The sequence below is a fragment of the Haliotis rufescens genome, unplaced genomic scaffold, assembly GCF_023055435.1.
Source record: "Haliotis rufescens isolate VD_foot unplaced genomic scaffold, xgHalRufe1.0.p SCAF_3, whole genome shotgun sequence".
Classification (NCBI taxonomy): domain Eukaryota; kingdom Metazoa; phylum Mollusca; class Gastropoda; order Lepetellida; family Haliotidae; genus Haliotis; species Haliotis rufescens.
Window position 1 is genome coordinate 11,374,321 of NW_025964001.1, and position 12,715 is coordinate 11,387,035.

Here is a 12,715-nt window from a genome sequence, read left to right on the forward strand (position 1 = left end):
GAAATGTGCAACAAACAAATCATTTCAAAGTCATGTGAAAGTTTGTCATACAGTTTAAGTGAAACAGAAAGTGTTACCTATGTGACATTTGTCATGCAGACATGCTGTCAGCTGATACCATAAAATGTAGAAACACCCAGTACTGGGCCCTGAGCCCTGACCCCGTTCCACAAAGCAATCGTAGCCCTACTACAGTCGTAAGTCTATGTTAAGTATGGGAGTTACGATCGCCTTAGCAATACGATCGCTTTGTGGAATGCGGGGGCCCTGGGAGTTACGACAATCTAAGTGCTGAGATCACCTCGTGGAACAAGACTCAAGGCTGATCCACTTTCAACAAACACATTCATGTACTACATGTGATATCTATCATGCAATAATAGGTTGGTTCTGCAGGTTAACTGACTGGACACCAATGAAATATGCATTATCCACATTACAAGGCAAAGCTGTATGACTCATCACCCTTCGACAATGTATTAGTAGTTTACCAATGATGATGAAGGAAATGATCCAAATAATATGGGGAATATAAAGGAGATATTGTTATTGAGAAATATTAAAGGTACAAAATCCCCAAACACCACAACCACCTGAGACACATCTGCAGATGTACAAGATGACAAGATCTGTACTTCATCAGTAGTATCAGCTGAAAGCCATGACATATCATAGTCAATCTTGGCATTTGGAAAAAATGGACTTCTGAATGACAGGTTTCCTCTTGTGTGATGCTCAATATTCAAAGACACAAAAAGTATGACACACAAGTGGTGATATATATGGCCAAATATGCAAAGCAGATTTTCAGATGTGAAAGTGTAAATTTGCAAATAAAAAGAGAAGAGTGGTGATGAAAATCGATAAAATCCAAGTGCCGGTTGTGTTTTGCACAGCAATGAAATAAACTTAAAGAAGGCCAGATCCACTGCAAACCAGGTGTCCACCAGTGATTTTATCGGCAGGAACAGATAAATCTGAGGGTGGATGAAACTGTGCAGTGCTACAAGCAGCACAGATGGACAACTAAATGGATCACATGCACTACACCAAACACCAATGATACACCAACCAACCAACCAGCCAGCCGACCCACAAGGTGGCCTGGTGGTGGAACAAAAACCAAGGCAGGTAGGCAGGCAGACAACAGCAACAACTCACGGCAGGGTGGTCAGGCCCCAGAGTCTTCTCCCGGATGCCTAATGCATCATTTAGTAGATTGGCAGCCTCCTTATACTTGCCCTGGTCTCTGGAAGTGATAGGCAGTACAAGTCAAACAACTAGTCTTGTGTGGACGCTAATGTCCATGGTTGTCCTTGTCAGGTGCAGCAGCATCTGTCACCGGGTCCAGGCAGCCATGACAATCTGTACTCCTTCTCAAGGTTCTTAATGGGGCATAAAGTCACATCATATATGGATGACAACTGCAGTATTTATCAACTGAATGATTTCAGTAATGGATCTTGGCATGAGTATCAATTCATCCCACGGGGGCATGTTGTCCCGATCAACAAAGCGTTCATAACGTTACGAGCTAAAGTAACAATATAGTTTATCATACGCTTACGAATATCTTAGTGCTATGAACGCTTAGTGAATCAGGCCCTGTTACACATTATAACCAACCAAGATTCACCTCTCACCACAACCATAGTGTGCTGAGGGCCTATTCAGTCGGAATCCAATTGGAGCACATCTACGTTAGAAAGCTGATTTAACATTCTAACACTGTAGTTCATAAATGCAGAAGTTGTCTTTCCCATATATAGTGTTCTTATTACATCCATATTGCTAACAACAACACTTGAAGGAGAAGCTTGATGTCATTGACTGCCTGTCCCCAGGTGTAAGCTGAAATGGAAGGGATGTATGAGTGTTACATAGGGCAGACACTCACTGCAGGATGACTCTTGCCCAGTGTTTTCTCCCTGATGACGAGTGCATCCAGCAACAAGTTGCCCGCCTCTTTGTACTTGCCCTGATCCCTGGAACACCAACATAATGGCATGCTGGGCACAATACAACACTTCCCTACACCCTGGTACCACCATCAGGAAGCATGCTGAACAGGGAAGCATCACGTCATTTCAACAGAAAACAGCAAAGATAGATCAATGTTTTTCTTTACATTTCTCATATACCTATACCATATACCAGACAAAGGAAAAATAATCAACATAACTTACTTTTATTAAATCTCAGCAAATGATGAAAATTTGGCACAATAACTTCTCTTTATAGTGTTAGCCAAAAAACCAAAATCAACCTCACATTTTGTCAGATGTCACCACAACTTAATGCAGGGTAATTTTCTTGTGTGTGACAATGTGGATAGCAATTAAAATCGCTTCCTCTGAGGTTATAAAAATATCTTGCGACTGTCTGTAATGTAATGAGCAGTAACATTTTGAAATATTACGTTAACTGTACTGCATTTCCTAGAATATTGTTCAATAGTATTTTTTTGTGAACATGGCTCCTTCCATCAACTCTCATAGCAGACCTTCCATACAGTGCACAGCAAGCTGACTGACCTGTATACTAGGGCGAGTATATTTAGCATTGTGGCAACATCTGGGTGATCATGCCCACTGGTCTTCTCCAGGTCCTCCAGGGCTTGTTTACACAGTGGTACTGCCACCTCGTAGCGACCCTGTGACGCATATTGAATGACTAGATTGTGGAGAGTGCGCAGACGGGCGGGGATCTCATAGCCACCACTTGCCGCCTGGGCCATTGCACTTGGTTGTGTTGGGGACAGAACTGGAACAAGAACACCATTCAGTCAGCTTCTTCTACTCATATTTCTGTCTAAATTATGCGTCTTGTGTGCTAAGAGTATTCGTAAGGTGTGTGTGTATATTCATAATTTTCTCTCTTTGAAGTACAATTCCAATGTGATACTATATCATAATTGTTCTGAAATGAGGAGCAGCTTGCACTTTAATTAGGTTTTACACTTTAATGTTTGAGACCATGTACTTTCCTCCACTGTAATATGATATATAAGCTTTAATAGTTTATGCACAAGTAATATATGCAGTATATTTGTATTTCTAGAGTGAATGTGTGAAGTATGTTATTTTCTGTAAAAAATCTAAAATGAACTGATAAGTTATGAAATATTCTTTACATGTCACAGGTCTACTACTTATAGACAATAAAAGAAGGAGACGCATATTTCCAATGTGACCAGTGAAGCCTTCTTACCTTCTGGTTGTGGTCCGTCATCATCATCATCTGGAAATCCGAGATCTAGTGGCTGTGAAGTGGGTTCAGGCTCTTTTTCTTCTGTCTGTAGACAACAAAATATCCTGTGTTAGCCTGGTTACACAGTGGGAGCTCTATATGTATTTTTTAGTAAAAACCTGAGTAACTACCCCTTCTGTCTTATGTTTAAGTCAAACCAGATATAAAATAGGAGTGAGTGAGTGAGTGAGTATGGTTTTACGCCGCTTTTAGCAATATTCCAGCAATATCATGGCGGGGGACACCAGAAATGGGCTTCACACATTGTACCCGTGTCGGGAATTGAACCCGGGTCTTCAGCATGATGAGCGAACGCTTTAACCACTAGGCTACCCGACCGCCCTATAAAATAGGACCTTCAAGACAGGTGTCCTGTACCTCAGAAACAATAGGCTATGAAGATGGTTGGTCGGGTTTACTACTTTTATGAAACCAACAAGCATAGCTATGGAGTTGACATCCAAGGATCATAATCAGAACAAGCTGGCATTTGAACCCCAGATCCACTAATCCTTGCAACAGCAAAGGGATGCAACTCATCACAGACATTTGTGGCACCACAAACCACCACATTGATCATACCGAGTCAGAAATCTGAATTATTAGCCATCTCATCAACTAGCCATGTCAATCAGTCACATGTTTGAAGTATGCTTTAGTAGGAATAGTAGATATTTGACTATTTATTATAATGATGTATGATTATGATTATTATGTGCATGTCAATCAAAAAGCCATTATTATGATGATGATGATGATGTGCATGTCAATTAAAAAGCTGTTTTGCTGGAGGCACTGACCATGCTGACTGATGTGTCATTAGAATCATATTTCTTCATTTCATTCATAAACTCCAGGTGTTTCTTCTCCTCTTCCAGTGTGGCTGACTTCTGCTCACTCAGTTGCAGCTTCTGCTGTGTGTTGGCCAGCTCGTCCCGCAGCCAGCCATTCTCCTGACATAAGCGCCTCACCTGCGCTCGTAACTTCTGTTTCTCGGCTTCCACATGTTGTAGATGATTCGCTAATGCCATCATTACCTGCCCAACCAAACACATGCTGTAACATTTCATTGGATTCACCTAACAAACAATCCGGGAAAGTGATGGTAATGTCTGTCTACTATGATGGTGAACACTTTTTACAATGTAAAACAATTAGTTTCTATTTGTATACAAGATTAAAAACATCAATTAACAAAAACATATATACCAAATTTGATGAATGTTAAAAAGAGCAATTGCAGTTTGTGCCAAACATATTACACATATAATGAAAAGCATGACAACCATTGGCTGTGAACATCAATGAGCATTTCATGGACTAGAAACAAAAAAAATTCCAAGTAACTTTCTTTTCTATGTAAATGTCAGTTCATATGTTATTAGGTAGCAAAATGCAATTTTTTAATGGCATTTTTGCTGCTAGCAACAACTAATTACAATTCCTCATCAATCACCACTATTGAGAACACAAGTATCAACTTTACACACAGACATATAGTTGGCAGTACCTGAGCCTCTCCTAGTCCCAGCTCGATGGATTCTAGGGACTTCTTGAGAATATTTGCTTTTTCTTCCACGAGGTTTGTGTCTCCATTCTCCCTCTTGATTGTTTTCATGGAAGTGAGGAGAGAGTTGAGTATCTGGTGGTGCTCATTCTTCAGCGTGTCCAGGCCCTGGATCACCGTTTTGGTGTTGTTGATGATCTCGTCCTGGGTCAACGCCGTCATCTTGCCGATCTCCTCTATCTTCTTTCTGCAATACAAAACAGATCCTCATTTACTTTCATATTTCAAAATATGAAGCCTCATAGCATAAGGAATGTACAGGAAGCAGGTAGTCAGTAGTCCGCTCCAGTTCCAGCAACATGGGGTTCTGACTGATCAACCAGGGTTCCTGATGTTGATAAGGAAACAAAACAATCAGATGAAAGGGCTGTTTCCCGAAATGGATATGACATTTAAAACAAATAATCAGTGACCACTTAATTTCCACTTGGATCAATTATTATACATTTGAAATTATAGTGAATTTAGTGAATTTAACAGCTAAATGGGGAAATTACACCGACTTTAATACCCCTTTCAAACAGGTTTGTTCATGAACAACAACAACACCATCTATCTTGTGATAAACATTGATCTTGCAGTCAATGATATTACCATGGATTAAAATAATGTCAAGGATAACAGGATATTGAAACTGATGGAAGTAGGCATATGAAACTGTAATGTCAATAACATCTAGAGACACATATGTAACATGTTTGTCCTACTACAACGTCTCCTCTGTAGATGGGATTTAGCCCAGTCTCCAGGTTTAGCCTTTGTACAAAGCCTTAATCCAACAACAATTATTTTGGTCTGGTACTCTAAGACAGCCTATATGTTGAAAGTAAAAAACCAAAAAAAACACCATGCTGAATGGGAAGTTTTAGCTGACAGACTGAAATGATTTTGGTAGCAAAGCTTCAGTTGTTATATTTCATCCTAACGTATCATTGAACATGTTATTCAGCCCAAAGCAAATCTGAGCAGCAACGTATCCTCATTACATTACAGATTACTACCCTTATTTTCCTGCTGGGTGTAACTTGTATAATCTGATAGCAAACACTTAAAAAGCTTTTCGTCTAAACTACAACTTGAGTTCAGATAAAGTTTTCCTTGTCATGCAGAATTCAAAATGGTGGTTAGGGAAACTGTTGTAACAGTCCTTCACTCACTGAAGGAAAGTACTGCACAATTGGCTACTACAACAGAAAGTCATCCCGAATGTGTCAAAAAAGTTAACATCCAGCAAGTAAATATCAAGGTTGTGTCAGAGGAGACACAATTTATTTAAACTTTGATCATTTACACTATATAGTCATTCAGTTTGCGATAAATAACTTACAAAACCTTGGTAAAACCTCCAGCATAAGTTAACATTTATATCACGAAAAAGACACATACCAATACACATACCAATACACATATCACAAGACATTCTTTGACTCTTTGAACAATGATGATCTCCAGGGCACTTCAATACACCATTGAGAGCTTATTTGGAAGAAACAGGGGGTCACGAAGCCCCAAGATTTGGGAGACAAGGGCAAACCCAGCTTTAATATTTCTATCAAAAAACGAGATGTGTACCACAGCACATCACACTTACTATTTTACTGCTATGAACACACTGGGAATAAAACACGTAAAATATCAGGAAAAAGATTGAAACATTGACTTCTAAAACCAGGGTTGTATTCCACAAAGTGATCTTACAATCATATAGAACGTTACACATGTTAGGCCTCCATTAGTGAAAAACAGTCTTGTGGAAATTAGCCCAGATCAAATATTTAACACACATATTTAGTATATCCTACATGATGTCACAAAATGTCAGCCCTGCAGCATTACAACACAGTATGTTCCTCAGGACATGTCAACGCATCATTTCCAACAGAAGTAGATACACACACAGCAACATTTCCTTCACACTGATCAACAGCGAGTGAGTAACATAGATCTAGACAAACACACATTTTGTAAGGTAATCCACAATCTAGAAACACCTCTTGGCCAATGAATGAAAGTGTGTCAACACAACATTGCAACTATGTGGTTGTACATGGGAAAATATAAACACAATCAAGTTTAATTTGTTTCCTCAAATATTGCTCTACAATGCTTATTGAAGCTGTTCAGTGACAACTTGCTGTTTATGTTCACAATAGAAGCAAGAGGATAGGTGTCATTTCAGTTAAGCCTGTCATGACAAGCTTGACAAATTGTACTCTTCCCGATGTCATTAATGTTATTAATACCCTAAAAGAAACAAAAAAAGACACAACCATTTATATTTGGAGAACATCTAAAGACAATATAATCCCCAAGCACACAGACTGACTTATTAAACCTGTTGACAATGACCATGTTACAACAAGATCTTAAGTGTTTATGAGCTCTTCAGTGAGTAAGGAGGTCAGAAGGGCTGTTAAACCTAAATAACATCAGCCCAGAGTATCTGCTTTGTGATGTTTATTGTTGGGAAATATCATAACACCATCAATAAACAAATACGTTTGACTGATGAGATAGCTAGGTTTCACCCAGTAGTCCATAGTATCCCTGCTGACTTGTATACAACATCAACCTGTCAAGTGCAATTGTCTTGAGCAGACAAACCAGCTATTGATAGTGTGAGCATTGCTGCGCCTCACTGGTGAAGATAACACATAAAACCAGCCAGGGGAAAGTCTCCAGCTACTCATCCTTTGAAATGAATGAGTGAGTAAATGGGGGCTCATCCTCTTACAACAATGTGAGGTGTGAGGTTAATGCTATACTTTTTAACCAGTAAAACATCAGTGTACAAAGTGTCAAGCTTGTCATGACAAGCTTAGTAGCAATGACACCTATCCTCTTGCTTGTCCGGATCACTAAGCATTCTAATTGTCAGTGTATGCTTGTGGAAACTTGTTTGACGGCGTGTCATAATATTCAAATTGTGTGAACTGATGCTCATGATGTCAATCACCAGATTGTTTGGTCCACACTTTACAGCCTGCCATGGTATAGCTGTAATACTGCTGAGAGCGGCGTTAAACAACAAACAAAACATACTCAGCAGCTGTCATGGTCATCTGATCCCAATACAAATCACCATTATAACAAGCATGATGTAACAGAGACTTCTTTAGGACTGACATGGTCATTCTGGACAATGCCTGGACTCTATGCACCAGGTTACAGCTGGATTTCGTCTGGTGTCGATCCAGAATCACTCCCTAATATTCAGAATGGTCCCAGTGGACCGAGAGTTGCTCCCCTTCCTCCCTAGGTGTGTGGTCAGTGAAGGAGAATGTCTGTAAAGGCCAGATTGCGTGTCTGCAGGGACTGGAAGGGAATCAGGATCAATAACTACTCCTGCTGATGGCCAACTGAGTACACAAGCATACAGACCAGGGGGAGGGATGGCCAGTGTAGATGCAGACAAACACTCTCGATACTCGCAAGACATGGTGGTAGCCACACACTCCAGTCTGCTGTTACCATATAGTAAAAAGCAAGTCTGGAAAATTACCTGTTGTGTTGAAGCATATTAATGGTATCAACAAAGACTGTCTTAAAAAAACTTTTTTTCTAAAAATTCAGAATGCTAATTGAGTCTTGTCTGAACGTGTCTTAAGGGGTCTGTTTTATCTGCAAGAGTAAGTTTAAATGTGATGACATGAAGGAGGAAGAAAAATACAAGAAATATTTGGAATTGTGTTTGATCAGTACGTCAGTCATATCATGGCATACCAACATAGTGTGGGAGGTAAGACTAAAGTGATGCAGGCCTCTGATGTTTACCACTTCGGTGAAACCAACAAGAACTGTGCTGACAGTGACCAACTAAGAATCATAATAAGGCCAAATCTGGGATTCAAACCAACAATCTAAGATTCTGCCAGGCTCAAGTATGCACCTCTGCACAGCAATTGCGCCCTCCTGTTTCACGTAAAATAAAGCTGGGTAGTTAGGGAAAACCTGCCAGAAACATCTCCCATTTTTCTTTGCTAATTGTCATACTATGCATAGCTCAAGAAGTAATGCTCATCTTTATCCTCATTGCAATACAAGGATGGAATATGATACAATCCATCATCCACACCACGTGTTGAACAGCCTGACAGACAGGAAGCCCAGTGAGCCAGTGAGGTATTCTTGTGTAATGTTTACCACTGCTGCAGTGATCATCTCCACCATGCAGCAGTGCCAACATAGATTGACACCTCACAAGACAGTCGCATGTTTGCTTCTGTGCGATTACCTACATCACTCACAAATATCAAACTGCCTGAAATCAATACTGCATCGACGGTATAAGCAGATCTGCATATGTCTAGTAAAGCCGCAAGTAACAGTCTATATCTGATTGTCTTTTTCATATTTGACCCACATGAAACAACATTTTAAATTTTAACTCACATTAGCATGATTAGGAAACAAAATTAGCAAAATAATAAAATGTTTTAACCTTAAAAAAACTCGGGGCAACTTGGTAATCATACTGTCCCTAACTTACATACCTTATTTACCTAATTGTTGACAGTGATTATTGATCATTTGCTGCCATTATACTTTGCTGGCTGAGAAAAAGGGCAATATTACTGCATAACAGGCTAAAAAAAGATACAGAATTCAAAACTGTCTTCAATGAACCAGATGCTTACTAAAAGAATGTGTATTACATTATTTGATTATTTGAATAATGAGGAACAATATACACAATATCACATGAAAGATGAGTTAGCAAAGCAATAGCATTAAAATAGCCAAGTTATGTACACAAATCATATAGAAATACCTTTCAAAAATGTGTGAAAAGGAGAACTTCATGCTGTATTTTCATATCACTGATTGCTATGCTTAAACCAGTCACCTCTCAAATGTCTTTCATACACTATAAACACAAATCATCTCGTGAAGACTGCCTAGCTTGCACCACAGCTGAGCCATGACACAGAACTGAACTGAACTGCATGAAGTCGCAGTCCAGCAGGCCCAGGCTCATGTATAATGTCACTGAGCAGGAAGCTGGTACATTATGTAGATGGTTATTCTACAGTGTCTGAGCAGGTGTGAACTCTAGCTGGCAAAAGACTGCTGTAAATTACTGTGTTGATTAACATGAGAAGGAGCCCATGTGGCTGAACTCAGATCCAACACTTACACAGCAGTTCAGCTGACATAATGAGAACACAATCAAATTGTTGCTAATTATGGTGAGATAAACACAGACCCTGACAGGGGGCTAAAGCTTAACATGCTTGGCATAGTATGGCACACTCTACAGGAATCATTTATTTCAGGAGCTCCAATGACACAATTGGGTGAATGAGTGCTTGTCTAATAGTTTTTTGGGTAACATTATCAAGGGGGGAATCAACATGATCATGAATGGACTTCCAACTTCGTGTATATATAGATGGGATAAAACCACAGGCTTCGGCTTAGATGCACTAATCACTGGCCTACCTCATCAAACAAATTAAATAGAATCAAAAGCAAGTTCATTCAAAGAGGAAACTGACTTCTTTCCATTTTTTCCATGATGAATTTGATCAACCTGATAAAAAGTATATATCAACTCCCAAGGCCAAGGGATATGTGAACTGATTAAACAAATTACAATTCAATCACAACAAAAGCATTTTTAAATTACAATTCAATCACAACAAAAGCATTTTTAAATTACAATTCAATCACAACAAAAGCAGTTGACAGTCAACCTTTACAGTGGAGCCAAGTGATATGCTCCAAGGCAAAAAGAGTACAGTATGATGTCAATATTGTCACCAACCCAGGGCTAGCACAAATTCCTGCAGGCTAGTAGAAATTAAACTTTCCCAATTTTACCATTGTTTTATATTACAGGGGCATTTAATCTTTACCTGGGCTTGGGCTTGGGCTCGGGCTCGTAAAGCTTTTGAAGCTTTTTTAACCCTGCCAATGAGTGCCAACTCATGTAACTGTCAACATATATGTTCAAGTGTCTTTTTTGCTATCTTATCCTAACAGATTTGAAAGGAAAACAAAGCGACATTCTCAGAACAGTGATTGTGCCTGAGACAAATGGCAGTAGAACATTTCTATGATTGTATAAGTTTTGATAGGATATTCCCCTATATCATTGAACAAAATTATTAGGACATTTTGGATGTACACTTAGTCAATGTCCTAGAAAATGAACTGATCTGAAACTGTGCAGGTCTGTTTGAGTTTGTAAACAAATAGTGACAGGGGTGATCAAGTGTGTTGATGCAGTGCAAAGCCTCTAGTCTCAAGAGTGCAAATATGTTACTTTGCACCTTGACCTACCATCTACAGTGAGAAGACATTTCTAGTTTTGCATGCAGATGTAGAAAGGCCCACATCCCAAAAAGACAGTGATGTAGTACATATATATACACTCAAAGATATAATAAAATGCATTGGATATAATAAACTGTTAATCAAGCAACTACATCTTGATGTAAGTAATCAAGCAGTACACTAAACATTTGCAGCACCAACTTTACAGCAGTGTTATCATGAGTAAGGAATTAAGATTGCAGACAGCTGTGAACATAGAGATCGAAAATATCATAGACATTTGGTACATTTCAAAACATGCTCTACGAATTAATTGATATTCAGTTGAGTTTGTCCATGGGAATGAATATATATGAATGTTCCAAAGAGTCACAAGAATAGCAGGAAATGAACGCATAAATTCTGATCAAATCAAAAGCATTTGTGATTACACTACAGAGACAGAAAAAGTAGTGATTTTTGTCAAACTACTTGGCATTACAACATGTAATGCGTAATGGACTCCTCTTACAATAACACATTTTATTATATACTTCAGTGTGAAAGACTGAGTTTTCTGAAGTTGAGAAAAGTGATACTTTCACTGCAGTGAATATAACACTTTGACAGAACTATTGTCATACAAGAGTTACCTGCACAGAAATTGTCTCTTTTATCGTAAGTATCTGGCCCGTACACAAACTGTTGACTTCCTCTTAACGTTAGTTCCACATTGACAGATGGTCATTTATGAAGTTAACATCACTTCTTGCCGTTTGTTATTCTCTTGTAAATGTTTCGTTAAAAACTATAAATTTCTCATGTAAGTCGCTATATGGCTGAAATAATGCTGATGAGACGTTAACTTTTAACTCACTTATTTAACTTGTCAATCGAGACTGTTCGTTTCACAAAGTGCCCTTTTTGTTATACCTTCGCTTCCAATAGTGGTGTCCTAGGTTTAAAAAATTGTGTTTTTTTAAGTTGATTATGTACATTATTATATCCAAAAGTATGATAAAGAAGTTTAGTCACCTCAAATATTTTTTTATTACTTTTTTTTCTTCTATAAAGATCTTTCAAACTCAGAACTACTTTTTAAGTCGCATTTACAAGAGATGGCGAAACGTCCCTGTGTGTTTGGTAGGGAGAATTTACATTTCAAGGTTTTACATTTGTAATGAAAAATAAAAAATTCTGGTAGACAACTACACAAAAAGTATATAATGAATCGGATATTCCATGTGTCTTGGGAAATATTATGTTTCTCTTATCTCGTGACAGAAGAGAAGAGATATTTTCACTCGTGGCTTTGATACTTCACGACACATGAAATATCCTCTATATTTCCTCTTTCCGACGATGTTCGAATTTCAGTCTGCAAGTGCCCTGTAATCTTCACGATCATGTTAACTATGTTTAACATGATTAATGAAAATGAGTAGTTGCATTTGTTAAAGGTTAGACAAACACTAACATTACAAGTTATCAGTTTATGTGGCATGACCACAGTTCAAAACGAATAGATCTCGCATAAAGTTCCCAAAATGATATGAGCAGTTTTGCGCTTGATTAGTACTCTGTGTTCCATCCAGCTACATCCACTAGCTATTATCTCAAAGATGTGTGGTGCTTTTAGCG

General features: G+C 38.6%; 1 protein-coding gene across 18 annotated transcripts in view; it reads right to left on the reverse strand.

Moving 5' to 3' along the window:
* The window catches only part of LOC124146625 (kinesin light chain-like), a 47,187-nt gene that overhangs the window by 16,358 nt on the left and 18,114 nt on the right, over window positions 1–12,715 (reverse strand). For 17 of the 18 annotated variants that reach the window (XR_007223266.1, XM_046516999.2, XM_048403740.1 and 14 more), the window contains 5 exons: window positions 4,760–5,003; window positions 4,050–4,286; window positions 3,211–3,295; window positions 2,535–2,763; window positions 1,162–1,249 (listed from right to left, as the gene is read on the reverse strand). Coding sequence is in view for 17 of the 18 variants with exons in the window: in XM_048403740.1 (XP_048259697.1) it covers window positions 1,162–1,249; window positions 2,535–2,763; window positions 3,211–3,295; window positions 4,050–4,286; window positions 4,760–5,003 (883 nt within the window). In the remaining variant the exon portion in view is untranslated. Of the gene's footprint in view, window positions 1–1,161; window positions 1,250–1,897; window positions 1,986–2,534; window positions 2,764–3,210; window positions 3,296–4,049; window positions 4,287–4,759; window positions 5,004–12,715 lie in introns of all 18 variants that reach the window. The other variant, XM_048403735.1, reaches the window with a different exon arrangement.